This window comes from Pygocentrus nattereri, chromosome 15 (assembly GCF_015220715.1).
Source record: "Pygocentrus nattereri isolate fPygNat1 chromosome 15, fPygNat1.pri, whole genome shotgun sequence".
NCBI classification, from domain to species: Eukaryota; Metazoa; Chordata; class Actinopteri; order Characiformes; family Serrasalmidae; genus Pygocentrus; species Pygocentrus nattereri.
Genome location: NC_051225.1, coordinates 3,644,554 through 3,668,807, shown reverse-complemented (window position 1 = coordinate 3,668,807; position 24,254 = coordinate 3,644,554). Strand labels below are relative to the sequence as shown.

General features: G+C 40.7%; 1 protein-coding gene across 2 annotated transcripts; it reads left to right on the top strand.

Moving 5' to 3' along the window:
• Positions 1-1,772: 1,772 nt before the first annotated feature.
• On the top strand, positions 1,773-19,782 carry atcaya (ATCAY kinesin light chain interacting caytaxin a). 2 transcript variants are annotated; one of them, XM_017702583.2, is made up of 12 exons: positions 1,773-2,124; positions 5,099-5,183; positions 8,881-8,939; positions 10,539-10,775; positions 11,795-11,962; positions 12,059-12,161; positions 12,726-12,857; positions 12,955-13,041; positions 15,305-15,403; positions 15,495-15,530; positions 17,886-17,948; positions 18,068-19,782. In XM_017702583.2, the coding sequence occupies exons 2-12, from the start codon at positions 5,107-5,109 to the stop codon at positions 18,102-18,104; spliced, it is 1,098 nt and encodes a 365-aa protein (XP_017558072.2). In that variant the 5' UTR covers positions 1,773-2,124; positions 5,099-5,106; the 3' UTR covers positions 18,105-19,782. The 2 variants fall into 2 exon arrangements, with proteins under 2 accessions (XP_017558072.2, XP_017558073.2); XM_017702584.2 differs by lacking the exons at positions 1,773-2,124; positions 5,099-5,183 and adding an exon at positions 7,575-7,803.
• Positions 19,783-24,254: the final 4,472 nt, after the last annotated feature.

Below are 24,254 nucleotides of genomic sequence, written 5' to 3'. Positions count from 1 at the left end.
ACCACAAACGTTTTTCATCATAAGTGCTTTTTCCATTACTGAGTTCACAGAATTCACTCCTATATTATTTTAATCTCCCTCTTGGGGGCTGTAACTTAGCACCACTTAGGCGCATCTACATCTAAGTAACCCACAGTGAGAGCGAGCCTGGCTGAAGCGCGGCCTCCACACGAGGGGGTTAGTTAACTCAGACACCCAAAGTAAACAGCGAGAGAACTCCATATCCCTCTTTTACCTGCATCTAAAACGTCTTCTGATTTTTGATGATGTCACAGTGCACCAGCAGGCGGGGCATATTCATTTTAACCAATAGTATCGTGAGATTGCAAACGCTCAGCCAGCTCTGAGGCCCTCCCTAATACACTCACAAACATGTCACAGCACAGAAGGTAGATGCTGATTCCTATTAACTTACGGTTCAAAAAATCTTCAGTTAAGGACAAAATAGAGATTATTGTGGTTGGCGACTGTGAGAGGAGAGTCAGTGTTAGTGAACACGTGGATTTGAAGTCTGAAGCCTTGGTGTTCTAATAGACTCAGGTCTCATTTTCACCAGCCATTTCAAAAAAGTCACCAAGACCGTCATAAAATGAAGCTAAAATAAAAACAAATTTGTGTCTAAACAAGATCTGGAGGAGCTCATCCAGTAGAGTGGGCTGCTGGAATGGTCTCTTAATTAGACTGCCTGAAAAGACCGTTAAACGGCTGCCGCTCATTCAGAATGCTACTGCTACAGATTTATCCAGGAGCAGGAGAACAGAACAGCTCAGAAAACTTTACTCTGGCTTTCAGTTACTACAGAATAGAGATTAAAGTGCTGCTAGATATTTATTAATCACTGCTAAGAAAGTGTGTGTGTGTGTGTGTGTGAATGGTTCAGGCCCAGAATACTGGGCTGTGAAGGACCAACTGGTTAAACAAGCCTGCTACAGCGCCACCCTGAGGCAGAGCACTGCTGCAGCTCTAGTGAGTTAAGCATTCCATGATTGGATTTTAAGGCCTATTTTTCCCTAATGGACCCTGGAGAAAATGAGGGGGTCCCAAGAGGTTAACCAGTGGATCCCAAGAGGTTAACCATGGATGTGTCCCAAATGTAGCAACTTTTAAATCCAAGTGAAAAACGTTTCTCTTTTCATTTTCTATATGATTGCTATCTTTAATAACACTTGTTTTCTACTTGATGCATGTTGTGCTTTTCAAATGATGTTTTTTAAGATTTTTATTTTGTACCCTTTTATTCTTAAGAGCTTTGTTTTCGTGTTTCCTTTTGCTTTTATTTTAGTGACGTGCACTGAATTGCCTTGGTGTATGAAATGTGACATATAAATGAACTTGGCTTGCCTCGAGCGCTGAGCTGAGTATTTATCGTTTTGTGAATCTGAATGTCTCCTTATGGCTGAACAGCCACATGAAGATGAAGTGAATCCTTTATAAAAGCAGTTCACATGAAGCTCTACTGAACGGTCAGTTTAGGTGTCAGTTCATTACTACCAATGCCAATTTTACTCTAGAAATCGGGAAGAATTGCCCTTTTGTGTGCACGAGAACACTTCCAGAGTCATTATTGATATCAGAGATGTTATTCTTTACATTTTAGATGTCATATTGAAAGGAGAGGCGTAATTTTTGTAGTTGAGCGCCCTCTAGTGTCTAAGATGCTGAAATGCCTGAACCTATCCTGTGAGATTTGTAGGTTTTCACTGGGGAAAAACTATTTGAGAGCTTGCAGTGCTCCAAGCCAGAAGATGAGGATGTTGTGAAGTAACAGAGCCACTATTTATTTCCTTCCAAGGACCAGAGCGCAGAGACACCAGGGACAACAAGCAACAATGGGTATCTTTTAAAAAGTAAGAGCTTTGGAGGATTTAAAAAGACATCGTTGAGAGGCCAAGACGAACTGGACAGCACAACTATGGATACATACTAAACAGCAGAAGGATAAACTGGATATATGAGATGTTAACTGGTGTCATCAGGTGGAGTTACTGAGATACAGACTGAAAATTCACAGTCACAGTCCGTCACAGAGAACAGAGGCGGCTGTGTACCTCCTGCACCTGTGGTCAGCAGCGGACTCAGCGCTGAGATACTGGAGGGAGTGACACCAGTGTTCATTCAGCTTATGTGAGTACAGCCCATTCTGTTCTGTTTAACCTGCTGCCAGTGGAAAATTCTTAAATGATTTTACACCTGAAAGGAAGTGTTTTTCGTCCTCACCTCTGTCTGCTGTATCTGTATTGTGTGGTCAGTTGGCACAGACGATATTTTCCAATGGTTTTCCTGATGCTAAGGAAAGAAAAGAAAAGAGACGACATATTTTAAAGCATACTTACAATAGGAGCCAATGGGCAGTTGCTTTAAGCCAAGGGAAGTCCACCGAAATGACCGTCTATGGTAATCACCCGTATGATGCAGACACATCAGACAGAGATTACAGTAAAAAAGTTGCCGCGTTCCTTTAAACTTTATGGATCCTTCCATTCATCACTCTTACACTTGAAAGAGGAACTGATGTTTCAAAGTTTCAGTGTAACTCTGTTGCTAACATGCAAACGAAGTCATTCAGAGTGGTTTGGTGTGAAATGCTCCTTTCTTGAATCAGAATTGTTTACAGTGGTGGTGATAGGAACCAGACGTCCAGTTTTAAGATAAGCTTTTAGCCTAAAACATAGTTTTTCCCATTCATGCATTTATGGCAGAGAGGTGCATGGAGGGTGCTGTGAGGCAAAATAGACCCAAGAAAAAATGTATTTTTCAGATTTATCACTGTTTAACCATCTTCAGCATTACTTACATAAACTCAGAAGACACATGTAGGTTCACTGGTGCTTTTGGGTAGTAAATATAATGGCTATGTTGATGTGACCATGGGCATTTCATGGTAAACCACTTTAAATGACTTTGCTAACCTCTAAATTATACCTACATTTGGAAGAAAACCTCCATCCATCCATCCATCCATTTTCTCAGCCGCTTCTCCGTCAGGGTTGCGGGGGGAAGAAAACCTCATACTTCCAAAATAATAACTTTACATGAGAAGGAAAAAACATACTTTACTTTTAATGGAAGTCAATGGAAGACATTCTTCTAAGTAATTTTGGAATATAGGGCAGCACTGTGGCACGGTGGGTGGTACTGCCGCCTCACAGCTAGAAGGTTCGATTCCCCGGCCGGGCAACTGGGGTCCTTTCTGAGTGGAGTTTGCATGTTCTCCCTGTGTCTGCGTGGGGTTCCTCCGGGTTCTCCGGTTTCCCCCCACAGTCCAAAGACATGCAGGCAGGCCAATGGGACATGCTAAATTGCCACTAGGTGTGAGTGAAAGTGTCTGTCTGTCTGTCTGTCCTACGATGGACTGGCGACCTGTCCAGGGTGTTTCCTGCCTTCTGCCCATTGACAGCTGGGATAGGTTCTAGTACCCCCCATGACCCAGAAGGAGAAGCAGCTTAGAAGGTGTGTGTGTGTGTGTGTGTGTGTGTGTGTGTGTGTGTGTCTTAAGGCTGAAAGACATGTCTGTGCTTTGTGTGATAATCTCATTTGACCTAAAATTGGTAAGTTTTGCTTTTTGAAACACTTAATTCTTTTTCATATATCTTATAATTTCAATGACGTTTTACCTTTTATCAAGCTCTATTTATCAATCCCCTCCATTGAACTCTGAAGTTGTTTGCAGAAGAAAATAGCCCCCAGTTTTACCCATTAAGGGAAATTCCCCCAATTTTTCAGTATGTTTGCATAACTCAACCATTGAAGATTAATAACTTGCCCTTTAAACAAGCATGCTGGTCCACAAGTTCCTGACTCTCATACCTACAGAACTTGCATTAGTTTAATTTCAATTACCAAGTAACTTATAGTACTTAATGACTGAATAGTCAAGTCACTGTAGTGTATGTATGCGCTGCGCCTCATGGTACCATGCTGTATGCTCTGCTGCGTGTGAACTTGGTGACCTGTGAATGTTTATGTCCTAGGTAGAGCTCCCACCACATCATTTAGCTACTATAAGTTACTTGTTAATGACGTTTTTATGTGGTAATGCAGTTTAAAGGTATAAAACATACTTACAGAACTGAACACATACTGAAGTGACCATGCTGTACTAGGTGAGGTCAATGAATAGAGACACTCTTTTCATTTGAGTCAGGTGGGCATTTGCATCAGAAGCTCACCACTTCAGCCTAGGATTAGCAGGTTATGAGGGAAGATTAAACCCTCCGGCCGCCTCCTGCCCTTCCAGGAAGCCAACTCTGGAGGGTCGTCCGGCAAAGATTGACTTGTAGCTACAGGGAGACTGGTGTCACATGACCCCCCTCACATGCCGCCCATGGGATCACCCTGTGACCCAAGACTGCACAAAGCATTCAGAACAGTACAGCTACATTTGGTTCTATTGTAAGAATGAACTTATTCCTATTCATGCTCCGCCCACAAATGTGTGCCGAACATAGCAACTGTTGCTATGTTGGACAAGGTTTACAGAACACTGGCACAACAAATCCCAAGAAAGAGTCCAGTGGCGACGCTTTTCACCACTGCATTCCACGCTTTGCACTGCGCTTGGTGATGTTAGTCTTGGATGAAGCTGCTCGGCCATGGAAACCCATTCCATGAAGCTCTCTACGCTGTTCTTGAGCTGATCTGAAGGCCACATGAAGTTTGGAGGTCTGTAGTGATTGACTCTGCAGAAAGTTGGTGACCTCTGCACACTATGCCCCTCAGCATCCGCTGACCGCTCTGTCATTTTACATGGCCGACCACTTCGTGGCTGAGCTGCTGTCGTTCCCAATCACTTCCACTTTGTTATAATCCCACTGACAGTTGACTGTGGATTATTTAGTAGTGAGGAAATTTCACGACTGGACTGCACAGGTGGCGTCCGATCACGGTACCATGCTGGAATTCACTGAGCTCCTGAAGCAGTCTGCAGGCCTAGGGGCTCGGCTTTATACACCTCTGGTCATAGAAGTGATTGGAACACCTGAATTCATTGATTTGGATGGGGGGGGGTGAGTGAATACTTTTGGAAATATAGTGTAAGTTGTGCATGCTTTAATATGTACCACAGGGAATAATTTGCTTATGTTGTCTTGTCTTGCAGGCCCAAGAATGGGCACTCCTGACCTGTCTACACTGCTGGACCACATAGAAGGGAGAGATGAGTGGCAGGATGATGACTTCCCCAGGTGTGGAGTGATTTTAAATTATGTGGATATATAACAGAACTAAGTAGGCATTGTGATGGAAAATGAACCAGAGCATGTATTCAGTGTCCTGCTGGGTGATGGTCAGTATTTAGAATGAAAAATGAAACATTTTAAGTTCACTTCAGTTTAGGCGTTCATGCAAAATCCCCAAATTCACTCCAGATGGAAGCTTTTTATGTTTATGCATTCTTGGAGCGTTTAGTATTTCATAATTACTGTTAATTATTTTCAATTACTTTATTAACAATGAGATCAATAGCAATATGCTTTGTGAGCATGATCATTAAAATATTGAGAGTTTGGGAAACATGCAGATATACTGAAACAGATGTGCACATAATTTCCACATAAAAGAAACATTTCAGTTTAAAATCCATTACTTCTTAGCTATGTTAGCTTTGTAGCTCCAGTGCAAAACCAAAGAACCAAACTTCAGCATTGGTGGACAAAGTACACAAACCATGTACTTGAGTTAAAGCAGAGACACTTATTACAATATTCCTTCAGTAAAAGTAGAAGTTCCTCCGTTCAGACCTCCACTTGAGTAAAAGTACTAAAGTATTTACCTTCAAATGTACTTAAGTATAAAGTAAAAGTACTAAAAGAGTAATTCTGGCTCTGATGTCCTGTTATCATTTTTATAACCAGACTGGCTTCATGAACTCATTTCAGGTGAAAGTCCTCCAGCGTCTCTCTTGGTAAACCAGTCTTTTAATAGAAGGTCATTAATTAGTGACGCTGACGTCTATTAAAATGATCAGAAGCACAAAACACTGAAGGTAAACAGTTTCCATCAGGGAGAACCGAGTGGCTCTGAAATCACTTTTTACACACAAGCAAAGTTTCAGTTTCAGATTTATTTACAACTTAGTTCCAAGTTTAAGTTGAATAAAAACTGGCTTTAAACTCAGGATCACAGATGAGCTCCTTTACTATGTTGATCTGTAGGCGTCTGTTCATAAACATAAACCAGCCCAAACTCATTTACTATAAAATGAAATGGTGTTTGTAGAAATTCAGAAAAAAGCCGCGTCAGTCTCGACTGCATATGTGGACATATTTCTATATTGAGCTCTATTTACACAAAGTTAGGTTAGTTCATCATTTATGTTGAACAGACTCTCCCAAAGTTTTACGCTGCTGCGCTGACGTTGAACCGCGTGCTGCACTGGGTCGGTATGACCAACAGGTCAAAACCAGCTCTAAACAAAGTGACCGCTGGGCCCTGATTGGTGCTCTGGCTTTGCGCTTCTTTTGTTTTGACATGTTACGTTTTTATACACACAGAAACCAAAAGGAACGACAGATTTCTCAAAATGTAGGAGGAAAAAGTCGGATATTAGACTCTGAAATGTGGTGGAGTGAAAGAAAAAAGTCGCCCAGAACGGAGAAACTTCAGTACAGATACATGAAAAAATACTAAAGTACAGAAACTAATTACATTTACTTAGTTAATGTCCAGCACTGAACGTCAGACACCAAGCATATCTTGTTTTCTTGATTACATTTGGGTTAAAAGGAAGATTTTGCGAATTGGGTTATTACAGTGAATTATTTCTTTAAGGGGAATTCCACCAATTTTTCAAAATTTTGCATAATTACAATTTTTGCTGAGATGTAAACAGTCCATCAGAGTGGTTTAATGTGAAATTGTTCACTGTAGAGAAATTTACTGATTTCATTACAGTGGTGGTGATAGGAACCAGGGGTCACATGTCAACAACACAAATATAGCACGGATGTATATTATTCACTAACCAAAACGAGTGAAGATGCATGTCATTTTAGTTTTTATCTCCAATGTTGAAGAGATTTTTAAAGCATGCTCCTCCCTGCCAAATTTTTAAAAATACATTTTAGGCCCAAAGCTTATCGCATAACAGCGTCTCAGTCATCAAGCAGTGTATTTATAACCATTTCACATAGGGACTTTCTGTGAGGAGCTTTTAGAGGTGGACGTCTAGTTCCTATCACCGCCACTATGAACCGTTCTGACTCGGTATGTTTCTCTGGAACAGAGAATTTCACTCCAAACCGCTCTGAACGACTCTGTTTACATCTCAACCATTTAACTGTGCATAATCTTTGATAAAATTCTGCTTAAATGATGAATTTGTTTACACCGTAACAGCTGACTGATGCAGGATGCAGTAACTTTGATAAATTAGTGGGTTTGCCCCTCTTCTCAGTGCACTTGGAGCTTCTCCTTCATTGACTTGGCAGAAAACGGACAGATGGAGCTCTCAGCCGATCTGGGATCAGTAACAGTGTGGCTTTTTTTTTCCCTGTGCATCCTCACACGCAGCCTCTGTGCAGAGCAGAGAGGGAGCAGGTGCATCTCTCTCTCCTTAAATGGTAATGAGCCACGTCATGTGACGCAGGCACAAGCCAACAACACAGCAGCATCACCGGGAAAATGGAGGCAGGGCAGGCTTAGAGAAACACAGCTTCAGCATCAGCAGGCCTGCGCTGATGAAAAGTGATGCTTTAGAGAGTAAACGCCTTTGAAACAATGACATCTTGGGAAACGACAGAGTAGAGGTCTTGCTTTAAAGGAATCACCAAAGGCTTTATTTTTATTCTCACCTTTTATAAGAAGGTAAGTGACAGAGCAGCTTTGAATTTCTCTGTTTGGCCTGTGTTTACGGCCTGTGGTTAGGTCAGGCTTCTTATTGCAGAGTTGTATCTGTTTCTCGAGCTGATTTTGCTCTGTTACGTCATCTATGATGCTCTGTGTTGAGTAAAGCCTGGGAAATGGATATAATGTGATTCCTCAGTGATAGGATCACATCACTGAGTGCTAAAGAGGAGCAGACTAGTCTGTAATTCTGTTGGATCAGAGTCCTTCTGGTGCGTCTTGCTCTTCTTGATCACTGCTTTTCTCTATGCTTTTCATTCAGTCCTGTTTGCACTGCATGCTGCGTGGGAGGTTGTGTGTGTGTGTGTGTGTGTATGTGTGTTGAAGCGGGGGGCGGGGGGGCGGTTGACACCCTGTGCAAGTTAAGCAGCACTTTGTTAGCGCTGAAGCAGCTGCAAACCCCCCACACCAGCGAGCCCATCGCAGTATTAATGAGGAAACTAGCTGCTAATTTCCATATGACTGAGTCTGCTGCGTTTAACACAAGCCCCATTCAGTGTCTATGTGAATAAGACACTTTGATTAATCATTTTAAAGGATAATTTAGCTTTTTTTTTTTAAATGATTATAATTACAAGGTTAAGGTGTAAACAATGTCATTCAGAGGGGTTTGGTGTGAAACGCTCTGTTCTAGAGAAACTCAGAGTCAAAAGAATTTTTATAATGGTGGTGATAGGAACCAGACATCTGATTAGTGTCATTTCACTTTAAGCTCCCTCATAACAAGGGATTACATGAAGTGGTTATGAATGCACTGCCTGGACTATTATTTTCTACAGATTTGCCACTATTTTACTAATTTACCAATAAGTACTGTATAAATAGTACATAAAATGGCTAAATGTGGTTCCTATCACTGCCGGTGTAAAGAGTCTGTCTGCTTCTCTACAACGCACCATTTCACATTAAACCACTCTAAAAGAATTTTTCCATCTCAGTGATTGAATTATGCAGATAATATGAATACAGTTAAGTTCACTGGTGTATAAAACATGATTTTGAGAACTGAGGTCTGCGTTGTTTGTGTGTATTTGTAAGGCCGCTTCCAGAGGAGGGCGATATGGAGTCTTCCTGTGCTCTTGGAGAGGGGAGAACATGTGAGTTGTGTTTAACACTTAGTCCACGCTTCACTGCTACATGAAAAGACAGAGTAATTAGTGTCCCAGCTCACTTTCATTGGATAGGCTGTACTAGATACAAATAGGCTACAGAAGCTAACATAATAAAAAACTAGTTAGGTTTGATTCCAGTCTCCTCCAGCAGTTGCGTGGATTTGTTAACTCCTTAGATGGCCGGGATTTTAGGCCACACATTTTGCTTCACATATCTATACCCTAAATAAAATGCTGGTTTGCGCTGTAGTTACGAAATAATAAGCCTTAGTTTGTAACATGCCTGGGATTTTAATGGGGTGGAATTCCATCAGCAGCGCCCCGGATTTAACACATGAAGTTCTGATAAACCAGTGTCTGGATGGAAACTACAATTAATACTGAGCTGCCAAGAGGAGAGCTTTGGAAAAGGATAAATAAACACCATTAACATAGAAAACACATTATCAAACATAAATCATTATTTACTACACTATCAATGTTATCTGTACAGCAGTATGCAAATGTTTGGGCACCCCGGGTCAAAGTATATAGGCTGTTTAATGTATAATTACTGTCTATTTGAATTTAACACATTGTGATAAAAGAATATAAAGCTAGCCTGTGCAAAAGTTGTCACATTTTATGTTTTAGGTTTTATTTTTATACATATGTTTAAACATATTTTTAAATGCTTTTAAACATATAAGCATTTAGTGTTTAAAATATTACGGTTAAATAACTGTAATAATACAGTTTTAAAAAAAAACTTGTATCTCCATTTTTGTCGTTTTTCAGTTTTTGACATGATTTGAAAATACATGTTGCTCTTTATGTTGTTTGTAAATTTCATGATGAATGGACCAAAAAAATGGCCCAAAATTACTTGGGAAAAAAGTCTGGTTCTATTGACTTACATTAAAGGTAAAGTACATTTTTTCCTTCTCCTGTAAAATTACTATTTTGGAGATACAAGGTTTTGTTCCGACAACAGCCATATACATATAGGTGTGTGTGTGTATATATATATATATATATATATATATATATATATATATATATATATATATGAAAAGGTATTGTTTCTGCAGCTTATTTACATATATGGAAGGTATGGAAAGATGGGGGGGGTGAACAGTGTGTTTAGTAACAATATATATATATATATTATATATATTGTTACTAAATATGTATGTATGTATATATATATATATATATATATATATATATATATATATATATATATATATATATATAGTATGTCAAACTGTTACTTCACCAAGGTATTTTTATTTTTTCTGTCATATGAACCTTTTCTGTAGGTAGTAATTTATTTTGTATATTTGTTTTTTCTTTCCTATGAGATCAAATGCAGAGGAATTTCTGTTGACTGTTAGGTTTAGTGTTGGGGAACAGTTAAGATGCATTTAACAGGTATTTAGATCAATGTAAATTATTGACAAGGTCAATGCCAAGCATCTACAGTGGACCTTCCAAATGAACGGTCGTCATGTGTATTCCTGCCTCTCCTGCTGAGGCCACAGTACTTTTTTTAAAAGGCAGCTATAGTTGTGTTTCCACCATGTGCTTTACATTTTTATGCAGCTCCCCCCAGCTCTCTGCACATCAGTGCAACCGGTGGGGGTGCGGCCCATCGGAAGCGGCGGACCCTCGTAGCCCCAGACATGAACCTGTCTCTGGACCAAAGTGAAGGATCCCTGCTGTCTGATGATTTCCTGGATACGCCCGATGATCTGGACATTAACGTTGATGACATTGAAACTCCTGATGAGACAGACTCCCTGGAGTTCATCACCAATGGCAACGACCTAGAATGGGAAGGTTGGCTTCAGACCGTTCTGGAGTGTTAGATGTTTCTCCATGATGTTTTGTCTGTTCTTGAACACTTTCACTAGTTAACTTATTTAAAGTTGTAGTACCATGTAAATACAGGTGCCCTCCTCATTCACTCACCTACTTTGTAATTCTACTCACTGGCCTCTTTATTGGAAACACCTACTTTGTACTTCTAGTCACTGGCCACTTTATTAGAAACACCTACCTTTACTTCAACTCACTGGCCACTTTATTAGAAACATCTACCTTGTACTTCCACTCACTGGCCACTTTATTAGAAACAGCTACCTTTACTTCAACTCACTGGCCACTTTATTAGAAACATCTACCTTGTACTTCCACTCACTGGCCACTTTATTAGAAACAGCTACCTTGTACTTCCATTCACTGGCCACTGTATTGGAAACACCAACCTTGTATTTCTACTCGCTGGCCACTTTATTCAAAACACCTACCTTGTGCGTCCTCTGACTGGCCACTTTATTGGAGACCCCTTCCTTATACTTCCACTGACTGGACACTTTATTAGAAAGAGCTACCTGCTAGGTCCACTATAAGGGTGGACAGTTACAGACCGTAGCCCAGCTGTTGCTGCACAATTTCTACCTTATTCATCATTGGTCTGTTTCTGACCACGAAGCCACTGCTGCCTGGATTTTATTTGGGTGGTGGTCCATTCTCAGCGCTGCAGTGGCACTGATATGATAGTGTGTGTGGTGCTGGTACAAGTGTATTGCGGTGCTGCTGGAGTTTTTACACATGTCAATGTCACTGCTAGGTTGAGAGTGGACCACCACCCAAAAATATCCAGACAAGAACGGCTCTGTGTTCAGAAACTGGGGAAGGGAAGGGTTTCTAAAAGTATGGCAGGGGTGTCCACTGTACTTAATACAAACATAAACATATAACATATATCATTCCTATCACTGTGTATTGTATGGCTTTGAAAGAGAAGGACCCCAAACTGTCCATCAACCTTAATAGCTTGTTTGTGCTGCCTCCAGATGACACGCCAGTGGCCTCTGCAAAATCTGGCCCTGCCGAGGCGGGTGATGAAGCGGGGGAGGACGGCGGGAACGGCCGCCTGTGGAGAACGGTCATCATCGGAGAACAGGAACATCGCATTGACATGCAGGTCATTCGGCCGTACGTGCGGGTCATCTCTCACGGAGGTCAGTTCTAGCACACTTTAGTTTATATTTGACACACGTGCTGTGTGTTTCCTGATGTGTCGCTGTTTTTGTTTTTCTCTCGTTCCTGTCCTGCAGGTTATTATGGTGAGGGGCTGAATGCCATCATTGTGTTCTCGGCGTGCTACCTGCCCGACAGCAGCTGCCCGGATTACCATTACATCATGGAAAACCTCTTTCTGTGAGTACTTCTATTGAATGTCGGAAATATTTGGAAATGTTCAACGTTGGGAATATTTCCTGTAGAGACAGTAAATTGGTGCCAATTTTTGTTTTATTTTAGGATGCCTATTAATATTAACTCCAGTTTCAGCTCAGCTCACTGAAAATATATTTATCCATAAATTTATTAGTTCATTTTTTTAGCTTTTTCATTTTTTGTACCTAATATTGCTAAAAAGATCAATTATTTCAAGGATTTTACTCGTTTTTTATTCGTTTTTTTGTAAATGCAACTGCATTGTAATGTATGAAAGGTCATATATATGAGATACACTAGGTCAATAATTCAATATAAAAGGCCAGTTTATCATCATTATCATCATCGTTTTCGTCGTTAACGGCTTAGTCCAGATAGGGTCGCAGTGAATATAAAGTTCATCATTAGTATAATTATTTTAAAACCATTAACCCCCTTTTTTACTGCATATAATGTCTTTTTCTAATACCTCTTTATCTGGTTCTCCCTTTCGTTGAACCCCCGTCTGCCCCCCACCACCATCCCGCACCCCTCTTCTGCCCTCAGGTATGTAGTGAGCAGTCTGGAGATGCTTGTGGCTGAGGATTATCTGATCATCTACATGAACGGCGGAACCCCTCGCAGTAAGATGCCGGGTATCAGCTGGCTGAAAAAGTGCTATCAGATGATTGACAGAAGGTCGGTGCGCCTACAGCTGCTCTTCATGAATCTAAAGCGATGCAGAAAAACAGCACTGAGGTTACATTTGAAATGACATGAAAACCTTTGCTTATAGACTGAGGAAGAACCTGAAGTCTCTGATCATCGCACATCCCTCATGGTTCATACGCACAGTTCTGGCCATCTCCAGACCCTTCATCAGGTAAAAGCCATCAACAGCATCATCAGCATTGTCATCATCACTGTCTTCTCCATTCTTTACTGACCCTGTGTGAGAGTTATATAGACTGAACTATGTTTCATTGTGCAATGTATGAGAAAACGCATCTTGAAAAGAGCTTTACTAGAGAAGGAAAAGGTCTTAAGGTCTATTAACATAATCAATGGATTTATGAGGATTCATTTGGAGCCATATGCTCATCAAAACTCATGGCCTGCGAGCCAAGTCAGGTCCTATTCGGCTGAATTATTTTAATTTTCTGTTTTTATTAGCCCAGTTCACCCTGAGATGCACTACGGTCCCCAGCATGCACTGCAACATAGTGTGTGTTCTGACCTCCTTCCTCAACAACAATCTATGGGCCAGTAGTTACTCGAAAAGAAAAGATGCTTAGTGTCTAATTTAAGCAAATAGGCAGTTTTAAAAAAAATATTTGTTTAGAATAATTGTGAAAATGTATTCGATGTCTATTTTGCTGTTGCAGTTCTGGCATATTTTGAATCAGCAATGGCCGGATCAGGATGTTAAGTAAAAATGAAATAAACACACCTGGCCCACAGATTTGCTTAAAATTGAGATTTTTTAACCCTTCTAGTGGGTGAGTTTGACACCCCTGCTGTAAAGAGTAGCTAGAGTTTTCAAATGCTGTTGGTAAGTTATTATAGCAAGGATATATAAACATGGATGGTGCACATACACATTTTATGTACAACTGACCAGCCCATGTGTCAAACACAAGGCAATCCTATTAGTCAGTCCTAGGATACAATCCTGTCTGCCCCGCAAAAGGATTTAATATTAGTCGCCTCACAGCAGGACCTGGGTTCGATTCCCCGGCCGGGTGACCAGGATCCTCTCTGTGTGAAGTTTGTATGTTCTCCCCGTGGGCACTCCAGTGTCCCCCCACAGTCCAAAGACATGCACTCAGGCCATTTGGACGTGCTAAATTGCCCCTAGGTGTGAGTGAATGTGTCTGTCTGTCTGCCCTGCGATGGACTGGCGACCTGTCCAAGGCGCATCCTGCTTTCCGCCTGATGACAGCTAGGATAGGCTCCAGCACCTGCCGCGACCCAGTAGGAGAAGCGGCTTAGAAGATGTGTGTGTATTAATATTAGCCTGTTTCTCAGTGCACTACACTACAGTCCCCAGCATGCACTGCAACGTAATGTGCGCTCTGACTGCCCTTCACCAACAACAATCTATGGAACAGCAGGTACACCTCAGTTCTACACAATTCCACTCCAGTAATATCGCCGAATGCACTTCAGCTGCAGTTCAGCCAACATAAACACAAAACCTCAGCTCAGCATCTCAGAAGTTGGGCCCAGGTATTAATGGACTTGCAGTAAATAGAAGATGCCGGGTGTCTAGTTCAAGCAAACAGGCAGGTTTAAAAGACTGAGCTCCTGGAGACAAGGTCTACTACGAGTGCCTGTATTTTACTGTTGAAGTTGTTTGCATGTTTAGTATAAAGAATGGGCAGTTTGGTTTATAGCTGAATGTTAACTAAAGCATTTAATAAATCATAGCCGTTCTCTGGCCCATGGATTTCTTGAGATTTTTTAATATGGCCCTTTTAGTGGTTGAGTTTGACAGCCCTGCTGTTGAGGATGTGTTCAGTTATTTACACTCATGCCCAGGACAATTCTAATGTCAAAATAGACCGTTTGTTCCATATTTGCTATGATAAACATGTATAACATGAAATAAGTTTATTGCTTATACTTGTACATTAAACTACACAGTACTGTGTGTAAGTCTCTGGCACCTATGACACATTTTCAAAATCTGTTTATTTGTGTAGTTTGTGTTTATTTGCTGAGAAAAGTGTTAATATTTGCATAAAAAAATGTATAGAATATTAATCAATAATGATTATATATATAATATATATATATATATAGTGATTTTCTGGATGTTGGTGTGTTTGTTTACCCGTCTCCAAGCCGCTCCTCGAGGAAGCCCAGTATTATATGTAGTTAAAAAGCAGCTCCTGGTTTGACCAATCAGTGCTCAGTAAATTGAGCTCATGATGTCATTGATGATATTAACGAGTCTCTGTGGCGGCTGTGAAGGTGTCAAGGAAAAATATGGACCCAAGAAATTCTGGTTACTTTTGATTGTTTTTCTGTTTATTTGAATTATGAATACGACTTTATTGTAATGTATATTGTGATAAACTCACTGCTGAGGCACAGCACTGTATACACCCATAAAAGTGTTTCATCTCTGCATTTTGTTGCAGCGTGAAGTTCATGAACAAAATCCGCTATGTGCACAGCTTAGAGGAACTGGAGCAGTTTGTCCCCATGGAGCACATCCACATCCCTGAGTGTGTCATACAGTGAGTGCTTAAATCAGTCCGTCCTCCGTGCAGACGATTGAAGATGTATTTACAAGGTCGTTTGAGTCATTTTGCTCTTTGCGTGTTTCAGGTATGATGAAGAAAGGATCAAAGCACGAAAAGAGCGGTAACCTGTCATCTCCCAACACATCTTTATTAATAAATTTATGCACTGAACTGCCGGTTGAACTGCATGTACCGTGTGCTTACACTTCTTGGCCATTTTATCAGAAACACCACGCAGCAGTGACTCTAACCATCTGCTAGAGGGCGTCTAACACAAGCCGAGCAGGGCTGCAGACTAACTGCACACCAAGTTGGAGCTACGAGGGAGGGGTTTCTGATACAGTGGGCCGATAATTAATATTATCGAATGTTGTGATCATTTAAGTGCCAATATTTTAATAATACTTTTGTTCTCTTTCACATTCGGTTCCACCTTCATTTATCCATTCCTTTTATGGAATCAATCTACTCTATGTGTACACTCTTAAAATGTGTGAAGGAAATGCATTATATAGATCTATGAACACTCAAAGGACGTGTTGCATCATGAAAGCGTTCTACATTCTTCAGATTGATGAAGAATGTGTTGTAGATAGACACACACACACACACACACACACATTATATTTCTGAAAGTATTCTCTCGTCTGCCTTTACACTTATATGAACTTGATTGAGATCCCATTCTTAATCCATAGGGTTTAATATGATGTCGGCCCACCCTTTGCAGCTATAACAGCTTCAACTCTTCTGGGAAGGCTTTCCACAAGGGTTAGGAGTGTGTTTATGGGAATTTTTGGCCGTTCTTCCAGAAGAGCATTTGTGAGGTCAGACACTGATGTTTCATCCCAAAGGTGTTCTATCAGGTTGAGGTCAGGACTCTGTGCAGGCCAGTCAAGTTCTTCCACACCAAACCCACTCATCCACGTCTTTATGGACCTGCTTTGTGCACTGGAGCACAGTCATGTTGGACCAGGAAGGGGCCGTCCCAAAACTGGTCCCACAAATTGTTGTCCAAAATCTCTTGGTGCTGAAGCTTTAAGAGTTCCTTTCACTGGAACTAAGGGGCCGAGCCCAACTCCTGCAAAGCACCCCCACACCATGATCCCCCCTCCACCAAACTTTATACTTGGCACAATGCAGTCAGACAAGTACCGTCTCCTGGCAACCGCCAAACCCAGACTCGTCCATCGGATTCCCAGATGGAGAAGTGTGATTGGTCACTCCAGAGAACACGTCTCCACTGCTCTAGAGTCCAGTGGCGGCGCTTTACTCCACTGCATTCCACGCTTTGCGTTGCGCTTGGTGATGTAAGGCTTGGATGCAGCTGCTCGGCCATGGAAACCCATTCCATGAAGCTCTCTACGCTGTTCTTGAGCTGATCTGAAGGCCACATGAAGTTTGGAGGTCTGTAGTGATTGACTCTGCAGAAAGTTGGTGACCTCTGTGCACTATGCCCCTCAGCATCTGCTGACCGCTCTGTCATTTTACGTGGCTGACCACTTCGTGGCTGAGTTGCTGTCGTTCCCAATCGCTTCCACTTTGTTATAATCCCACTGACAGTGGACTGTGGAATATTTAGTAGTGAGGAAATTTCACGACTGGACTGCACAGGTGGCGTCCGATCACGGTACCACGCTGGAATTCACTGAGCTCCTGAGAGCGACCCATTCTTTCACTAATGTCTGTAGAAGCAGTCTGCAGGCCTAGGGGCTCGGCTTTATACACCTGTGGCCATGGAAGTGACTGGAACACCTGAATTCAATTATTTGGATGGGCGAGTGAAAACCTTTGGAAATTTTGCATCAATCTAAAGTTCCCTTTTGTGATGTAAAGAACCCTTTAATTATGCAACAGGTTCTTTATTTCATGCACAAGTGTTCATGTTTCTGTACAGAACCATTTTTTTTTACCCAAGAATCCTGAAGAACCATCATTTTTAAAAGTGTCAGTTACAAATTAACTACACACAAACAGTCGTATTTGAACACCCCTCATTCAAACTGAATATTTTGTTGATTTTTTTTTTAATAAAAATAATAGCACAAATCCTACAGGGAGTTATTTCACACTGAAATAATGGAATTTCTTTTCTGAGTTTAACATATTGGGGAAAATATATAAAACACAACATGTTCTGTAACTTTTGCACAAGTTACATTTTATGTTGTTTTTTCTTCAATATGTGAAATTCAGCAGATAAGTAATTATGCATTCAAAAGTATGTGTTCACTGTAGAGGATTTATTAACATATTTACACTTAGAAAAACAGCGAAACGCAGAATTTGGCACCTAAACGTTTGCATACGACTACAAATATGAGCTGTTTCTGATAAAATGGCCAGTCAGTGTAGGAACAAGGTAGGAATACCTAATAACGTAGCTAAGTTTTGTCTAAGTTTTGGATAAATGTGGATTTGAACTGGACTAAACACCAAAAAACCCATAAAACCCATGATGCTCATGTCTATTTAGAATGGAACAGGAGGACAGAGAGCATCAACCACAAGAACAGCAAGAATGCACCAAGACAGACAGGTGAGCAAATCCATAACGCATTACTGTAAAAGTAAAAGTACTGTATTCTTAGTCACTACGTTCGCTTGTCTCTCTGCTTTCACTCTGACCGAGCCACTAAATCAAACATCTGTCTCCAGACCTGCGACGACGACAGCCGAGGAGCCGGACCTGTGAGGCTGGAGGGCCTTTCAGTAGAAATCACTCTCACATGCTGATCTAACTCCAGCTTCTTCTCTCTGTGTCCTGTTATAATAGCAGAAATCACACACTGGTCTCAGATCAGCGGTAGAGAGTGGCGTTTACTGCTGAGAGGGAGGGAAAAAAGGCACAATATTTCAAGTCTTGTCAGAAAAACACCACCAGGTGGCACTCCACCCCAACAAACGTCTCTGTATTCGGTAGCAGGATGTGTGAGCTCTACAGACCCTCTGTGCTGCAACCCCCAGTAATGACCTACCCCTGCTTTATGACCCTGCGCTGCAAAAATAATACATAATGGCAAGTTAATGCATCTCAAATGTAGGCAATACATCCAAGATTTTTAATTAGGATGTTGTTGGAAGACCGTTATGACCTATTTCTGTATCGCTGCTGCCAGAATAACCTCATATCTCTATTTTTTGTCATTCTTCAGTTTTTGACATAATTTTAAAGCATCTGTTGCTCTTTACACTCTATGTAAATTTCATGGTGAATGGACCAAATTAAAGGGTCAAAAAATGCTTGAAAAAAATTCTGGTTCCATTGACTTGCATTACAAGTGAGCTATGTTTTTGTGTTCTCCTGTAAAGTTACCATTCTGGAGAAAAGTTTTGTTCTGACAGCAGCAGTATGATTTTTAAGCTATGAAATATTACTGTGCAGAAATGTTCTTACCACACTGGCAAATAATAAAAGGAATAATGTTTGAAATAAGTAAAATGACTAAGATAGTGAGTAGTATGATAATCTGACTTGACAAAATCATTTAATGTAAGTACAGTTTCTAGAAGCAGGTTGAAAATAGTGCTGTGCAAAAATCAATACTTCATTTTTAAATGGCTCTATACAGCCATTAAATACATTTTATTCATTTTACCACTGCTAAACCAACGTCTCCGACTGAACTTTGGAGGTGTGTCTGCAGATTTCATTGCGGAACTGAAAGTAAGTCTCCAGAAAAGAATGGAAGCTGGAATTAAGGTAAAAAGTGGACACACTAAACACTGAAAAATCTGATTAGATTCATTTTTTACTGTAATTTGCTGAAAATGATGTTCTCTTTTTTTATGTTTATTGTTTTGATTGAAAATGAAATAAGTTTCCAGTGGTCTCGGACTTTTGCACAGTACTGTGATCTTAAAATATGCCAATAGATCCTAATGGGAAGTATTGTCTATTGTCTACAGTTATGATGCTTGTACTTGCCAGCATATAATTTTTGCTGTGTGCCACTGACCAGTGCCATCTTTAAGGAATGTTATGTCACCCGCCTATACAAAACTATGGGTGTGTCTACTCAGGAGCGATGTTTAAAAGTAATGCATGCAAAGGTTTGGACATCCTTTGGTCATCCTTTACGTCTCCGTGTACATGCGCCCGGCTAGAATGTATCGTTAATCCATTTTGCTGGTTCTTCATACAGATTTTCCATGTTTAGATCTGGATCCTTTGTTTGAAACGTTTCTGAATGCTTTCCGTCATCGGTATCATGCTCCGTTTTTGGCTTTTAACGTTTTCACGGAAGTGCCGGTCAGTACTTGCTGGGAAATCTGACTTGGCACAGATGTGTTTGATGGTGATTTTGTGTTGCCTTATGTTCTGAATGTCAAAATTTCAAAATTAAACATGCCGTTATGTGCATTGGCCTTTATTTGTTTAGCACGTTAAGCTCATGTTTGATCATAATATCTGTGTCAGATTATAACATATTAGAATGTTGACAACATACAGCTGTGTGCAAAAGTTTGCGCACCCCTGATCAGATGACGTGCTCTTGATTTTCGAAGTAAAAATACGTTGGCGCATCCCGTACAGAGAACACACTTAAATATGGCCTTTTTTCTGTGAATTTTAGCTTTATATATTATATATATACTTATTTTCGCTTAAAAAATCAACACATTTAATTTGACATGGGGTGCCCAAACTTTTGCATACAACTGTGTACAGGCATCAGGGACAAAATTTCCCAACATGAAATCTTACAATAGGATGTGAGCTTATTAGTTAATTTATGCTGTAAAAAGGCTCAGGGCAACAGGTGAGAAGGGAACCTTTAAAGGGTTGGTTTTCTCTGTGTGTATTGATCAATACACAAGCACATGTAAGAGAAAATCCACTCATTTAAGAGAAAATCCACTCATTTATTCAGAATTTCTGCATAATTCAGCGGTGCATTCATGTAAATAATCCCATTCAGAGTGATTTGATGGGGAATAGCTCATTGTAGCGAAACTTGCCATGCCAGATTTCTTTACAGTGGTGGTGATGATGAGGAACTAGGCTTGGCAAAATATCGCCACTTTATTTATAAGCCAAAATCAGTCGACCTTATAAGTTTCAATATGGAATGTTGATGATGGTAAAATAGTGGCAAATTTGAAAAAAAAAAGAATAGGCATCACCGCATTCATTCCAATTTCATGTAATATGTCTCTATGAAGGAGCTTTTAGAGGCATTAAACTCTTCAGATGTCTGGTTCCTATCACCACCATTCACAGTTCTGAGGAGACTTCTTTGCCATTAATTGATTAAAAACAATACATTTTAGGCCAAAAGTTGGTTTCAAAACTGTCGTAAAACAGTGCTGCAGATTGCTACGACCAATTCAGCAAAGAAAAATGGTTCTATACAGGACCATGAACACTGCATGATTAAAGGGTTCTTTGCATTGTGAAAAGGTTCTTCAGGTTCTGGGAGAATGTGCTGTAGATGGTTCCATGTAAAACCTTTTTGAAAAGGGTGCCATATTGCAACAAAAGAGGTTCTACTATTGTTACAATCAAGTTTGACACAATTCAAGACTTTTTGGTGCTATATGGTGCCACGGTTCTCTATAGAATCATTTTTGTCGTTAAAGAACACTTGCAGAACCATCACTTTTAAGCGTGTAGGTTTAGGCCGTAACAGATAATGAGGGTGGGCTTTTTCCCCAGACCCAAAACCAGTCCCCATTTTAAAAAAGAAAACAGCTCAGGTTTATTTCTATTTTTAAATTATTTCTATTTTCTTAAATGTCTCCATGGCAACATGCTACGCTTAGATGAGATGTCACGACCTCAGGAACAAGCATGTGAACAGTTACGAGAGCCGGGCTGGTCTGCACAGGTTTTACGTCCAGGTCATGTCAGAAAGGAGAAACCCTTGAATGTCCACTTTGGTAATGGCTCAACAACCTCTTATATACACTGATCAGGCATAACATTCCATGGGGTTCCTTGTAAACACTGTGTCCACTCACTGTCCACTCTATTATACAGTCCTACCTTGTCGGTCCACCTTGTAGATGTAAAGTCAGAGACGACAGCTCATCTGCTGCTGCACAGTTTGTGTTGGTCATCCTCTAGTCCTTCATCAGTGGTCACACGACGCTGCCCACAGGACACTGTTGGCTGGATATTTTTGGTTAGTGGACTATTGTCAGTCCAGCAGCGACACTGAGGTGTATAAAAACTCCAGCAGCACTGCTGTGTCTGATCCACTCAGACCAGCACAACACACACTAACACACCACCACCACATCAGTGTTACTGCAGTGCTGAGAATGACCCACCACCCAAATAGTACCTGCTCTGTGAGGGTCCATGGGGGTCCTGACCACTGAAGAACAGGGTAACAGAGTATCAGAGAAACAGATGGACTACAGTCTGTAACTGTAGAACTACAGAGTGCAGCTATACAGTAAGTGGAGCTGATAAAGTGGACAATGAGCGTAGAAACGAGGAGGTGGTCATGATGTTGTACCTGATCGATGTACAATCATGCACATAATGTAACGAAACAGAAGGTAAATACACACAGCTTTAAACTCTTCAGACGTCTGGTTCCCATCACCACCACTGTGAACAGTTCTGCCTCTGTGAGTTTCTCTAGAACAGAACGTTTCACACCAAACCGCTCTGAACGGCTCTGTTTACATCTTAACCATTTAACCATTAAGCCAGTGTGGAGTCGCAGGCTGTGGTTTTGCGAAAGCTCAGTTTTGCTTGTCTAGCCAGTTTAAGCCTGACCGTGGCGTTTGTTTACATAGCAGTGGAAGGCTTCTGAAACACTCCGCACTGACTCATTCAGCGTTACTGTACATTTGTGGTTGAGTTCAGGCAAGTTTGTCACGTTTCACATGCGACAAGCTGCAGCTTAGACGCGATGCAGAATATGAATGTGCTCATGAATTGTATCCGCATATCAACTCAATTCATATACTTTTGAGTTAATATAAGTCATGATTTTTTACTTATATGTTTAAGTACTTCACAATGGAATAAATATAGAGTAAAATTTTAATAATAATAATAATAAAGGTAAGCCTATATTTTAGGGGTGTCTGTCCTTCCCCCACAATTAAACTGCAGCTGTTGTATTGCATAGAATGCATGTGCAACTGATATGACTCAACACGTCGTCCCTTTTTTCCACACCATTTGGGGCCAGGGTTACAGGTGTAGACGTTCTTGTTCTTACGTGACCGTTGGTATACCACTCCATCCCCCCACCAGCTCAAACCACATCATTCCCCCCCAAACAGGCCAGACTTCCCACTCTAGGCCGTAAAGTTTGAGTACCCACGCTCTGGATGGATTAACTTGGGATTTGCGGAAGGTGTCTGATCTTCCAAACCTAAACCGGACTCCATACAGGACTTCGGGATTCTCAAGGCTGCTTACTGAATGATACAAAGGCTCATCCGACCTCCTGTATCAATCTAAAAAATAGAAATATATAAAACTATCTCGTTTTGGGAACATATGCATGACAGGAACAAAGTGTTTTTTTAATCTTAGATCAATTTCAGCTGTGGTGTGAAGGTTGGTGAGCATATCTTTGAACAGGAACAACATGTTCTATATCTGGTTGAACCTCAGGAGCTGTGGTTTGAACGTGGTGAGCTAGTAAGGTGCTATATAACAACCTGCAAAACTCAGGTGCTCTCCAAGTGAGTTGGAAAAAGGCCGTCGTGAGAAGCCGCATTACTCCTGACCACATATGACCACATAAACACTCAATCACATGCTCTGACGTTGGTTACTTCCATGTGTCCTCAAGTTACATCACATATAAAGAAATGGTCAGTCGCCCCACCTGCTCAGAGACCTAAATAAAGTATGACTGTTATTGTCACACACAGCACTTGGACATTGCAGTTGGCTACCATATGAACATGACTTATATATAAACATTACTGTTATTACCAGCAAACTATGGCTTGATTTATAGAGCTGTGATTAAAAAATGTTCCATTAACTAGATTAGCACACTAAGCCAAGTCGTGACTGTCAATGTCAAAGTGTTTTTCTATTTTTCTTTGCCATAGTGACAATAATAGCAATGATGGTACTAATTATAATTAGAAGAAGGAGGATACTGCCCATGTTATAAACTTTTAACATCAAACAACATTTGGGTTTACGCACTGTCTGAAGTTAAACCCAACACCTGCGGCCTTATGACTATGGACGTGTCCTCGGTTTACCCTACTGGCCTCCATGAGACTCGGAGAAACGTGTGGCTCTGCAAGTGTGCCAGGGTGTTATACTGTCCCATGAAACCTTTCCCCTAAATACATGACTCTTCATCCGGGACAGCGCTGGAGCTAAGAGCCGCCCGCGTGAAGAGCTTGGCGATAAGACCCCAAAAGCCCTTTAATTGACACATTTCCACTTGCAGCTAATTTTAGTCTCACATATTCGCTGTAAATATAGCTAAGCTTAGCTCTTTAAGAGTTCTTGGGTAAAGGGAATGGTTCTGTTTAGAACCACGAGTTCTATATAGAACCATTTCATGCTTAAATGTGTTTAATGTGTTGTATATGGTAAAAAGACAACAATATTAAGTCCAATCAAATCACGTTTATTGTCACGTCACATTTACACAGATGCCAAGGTGAATGAGTAGCATTTATACAAAATACATATATGAAAATACAAAAACTATATAAGTACAGTATATATATACATATACACACACACACACACACACGCACACAGTAGACACTAAATATATACACATATACACATTAGTATACATCAGTATTGCACATTTCTAATGTACAGTTTTTGTACATTAATATATGTTATAAAACAAAAGCTACTATATTTACAGTCGTTCCATAAACGCAATTACAA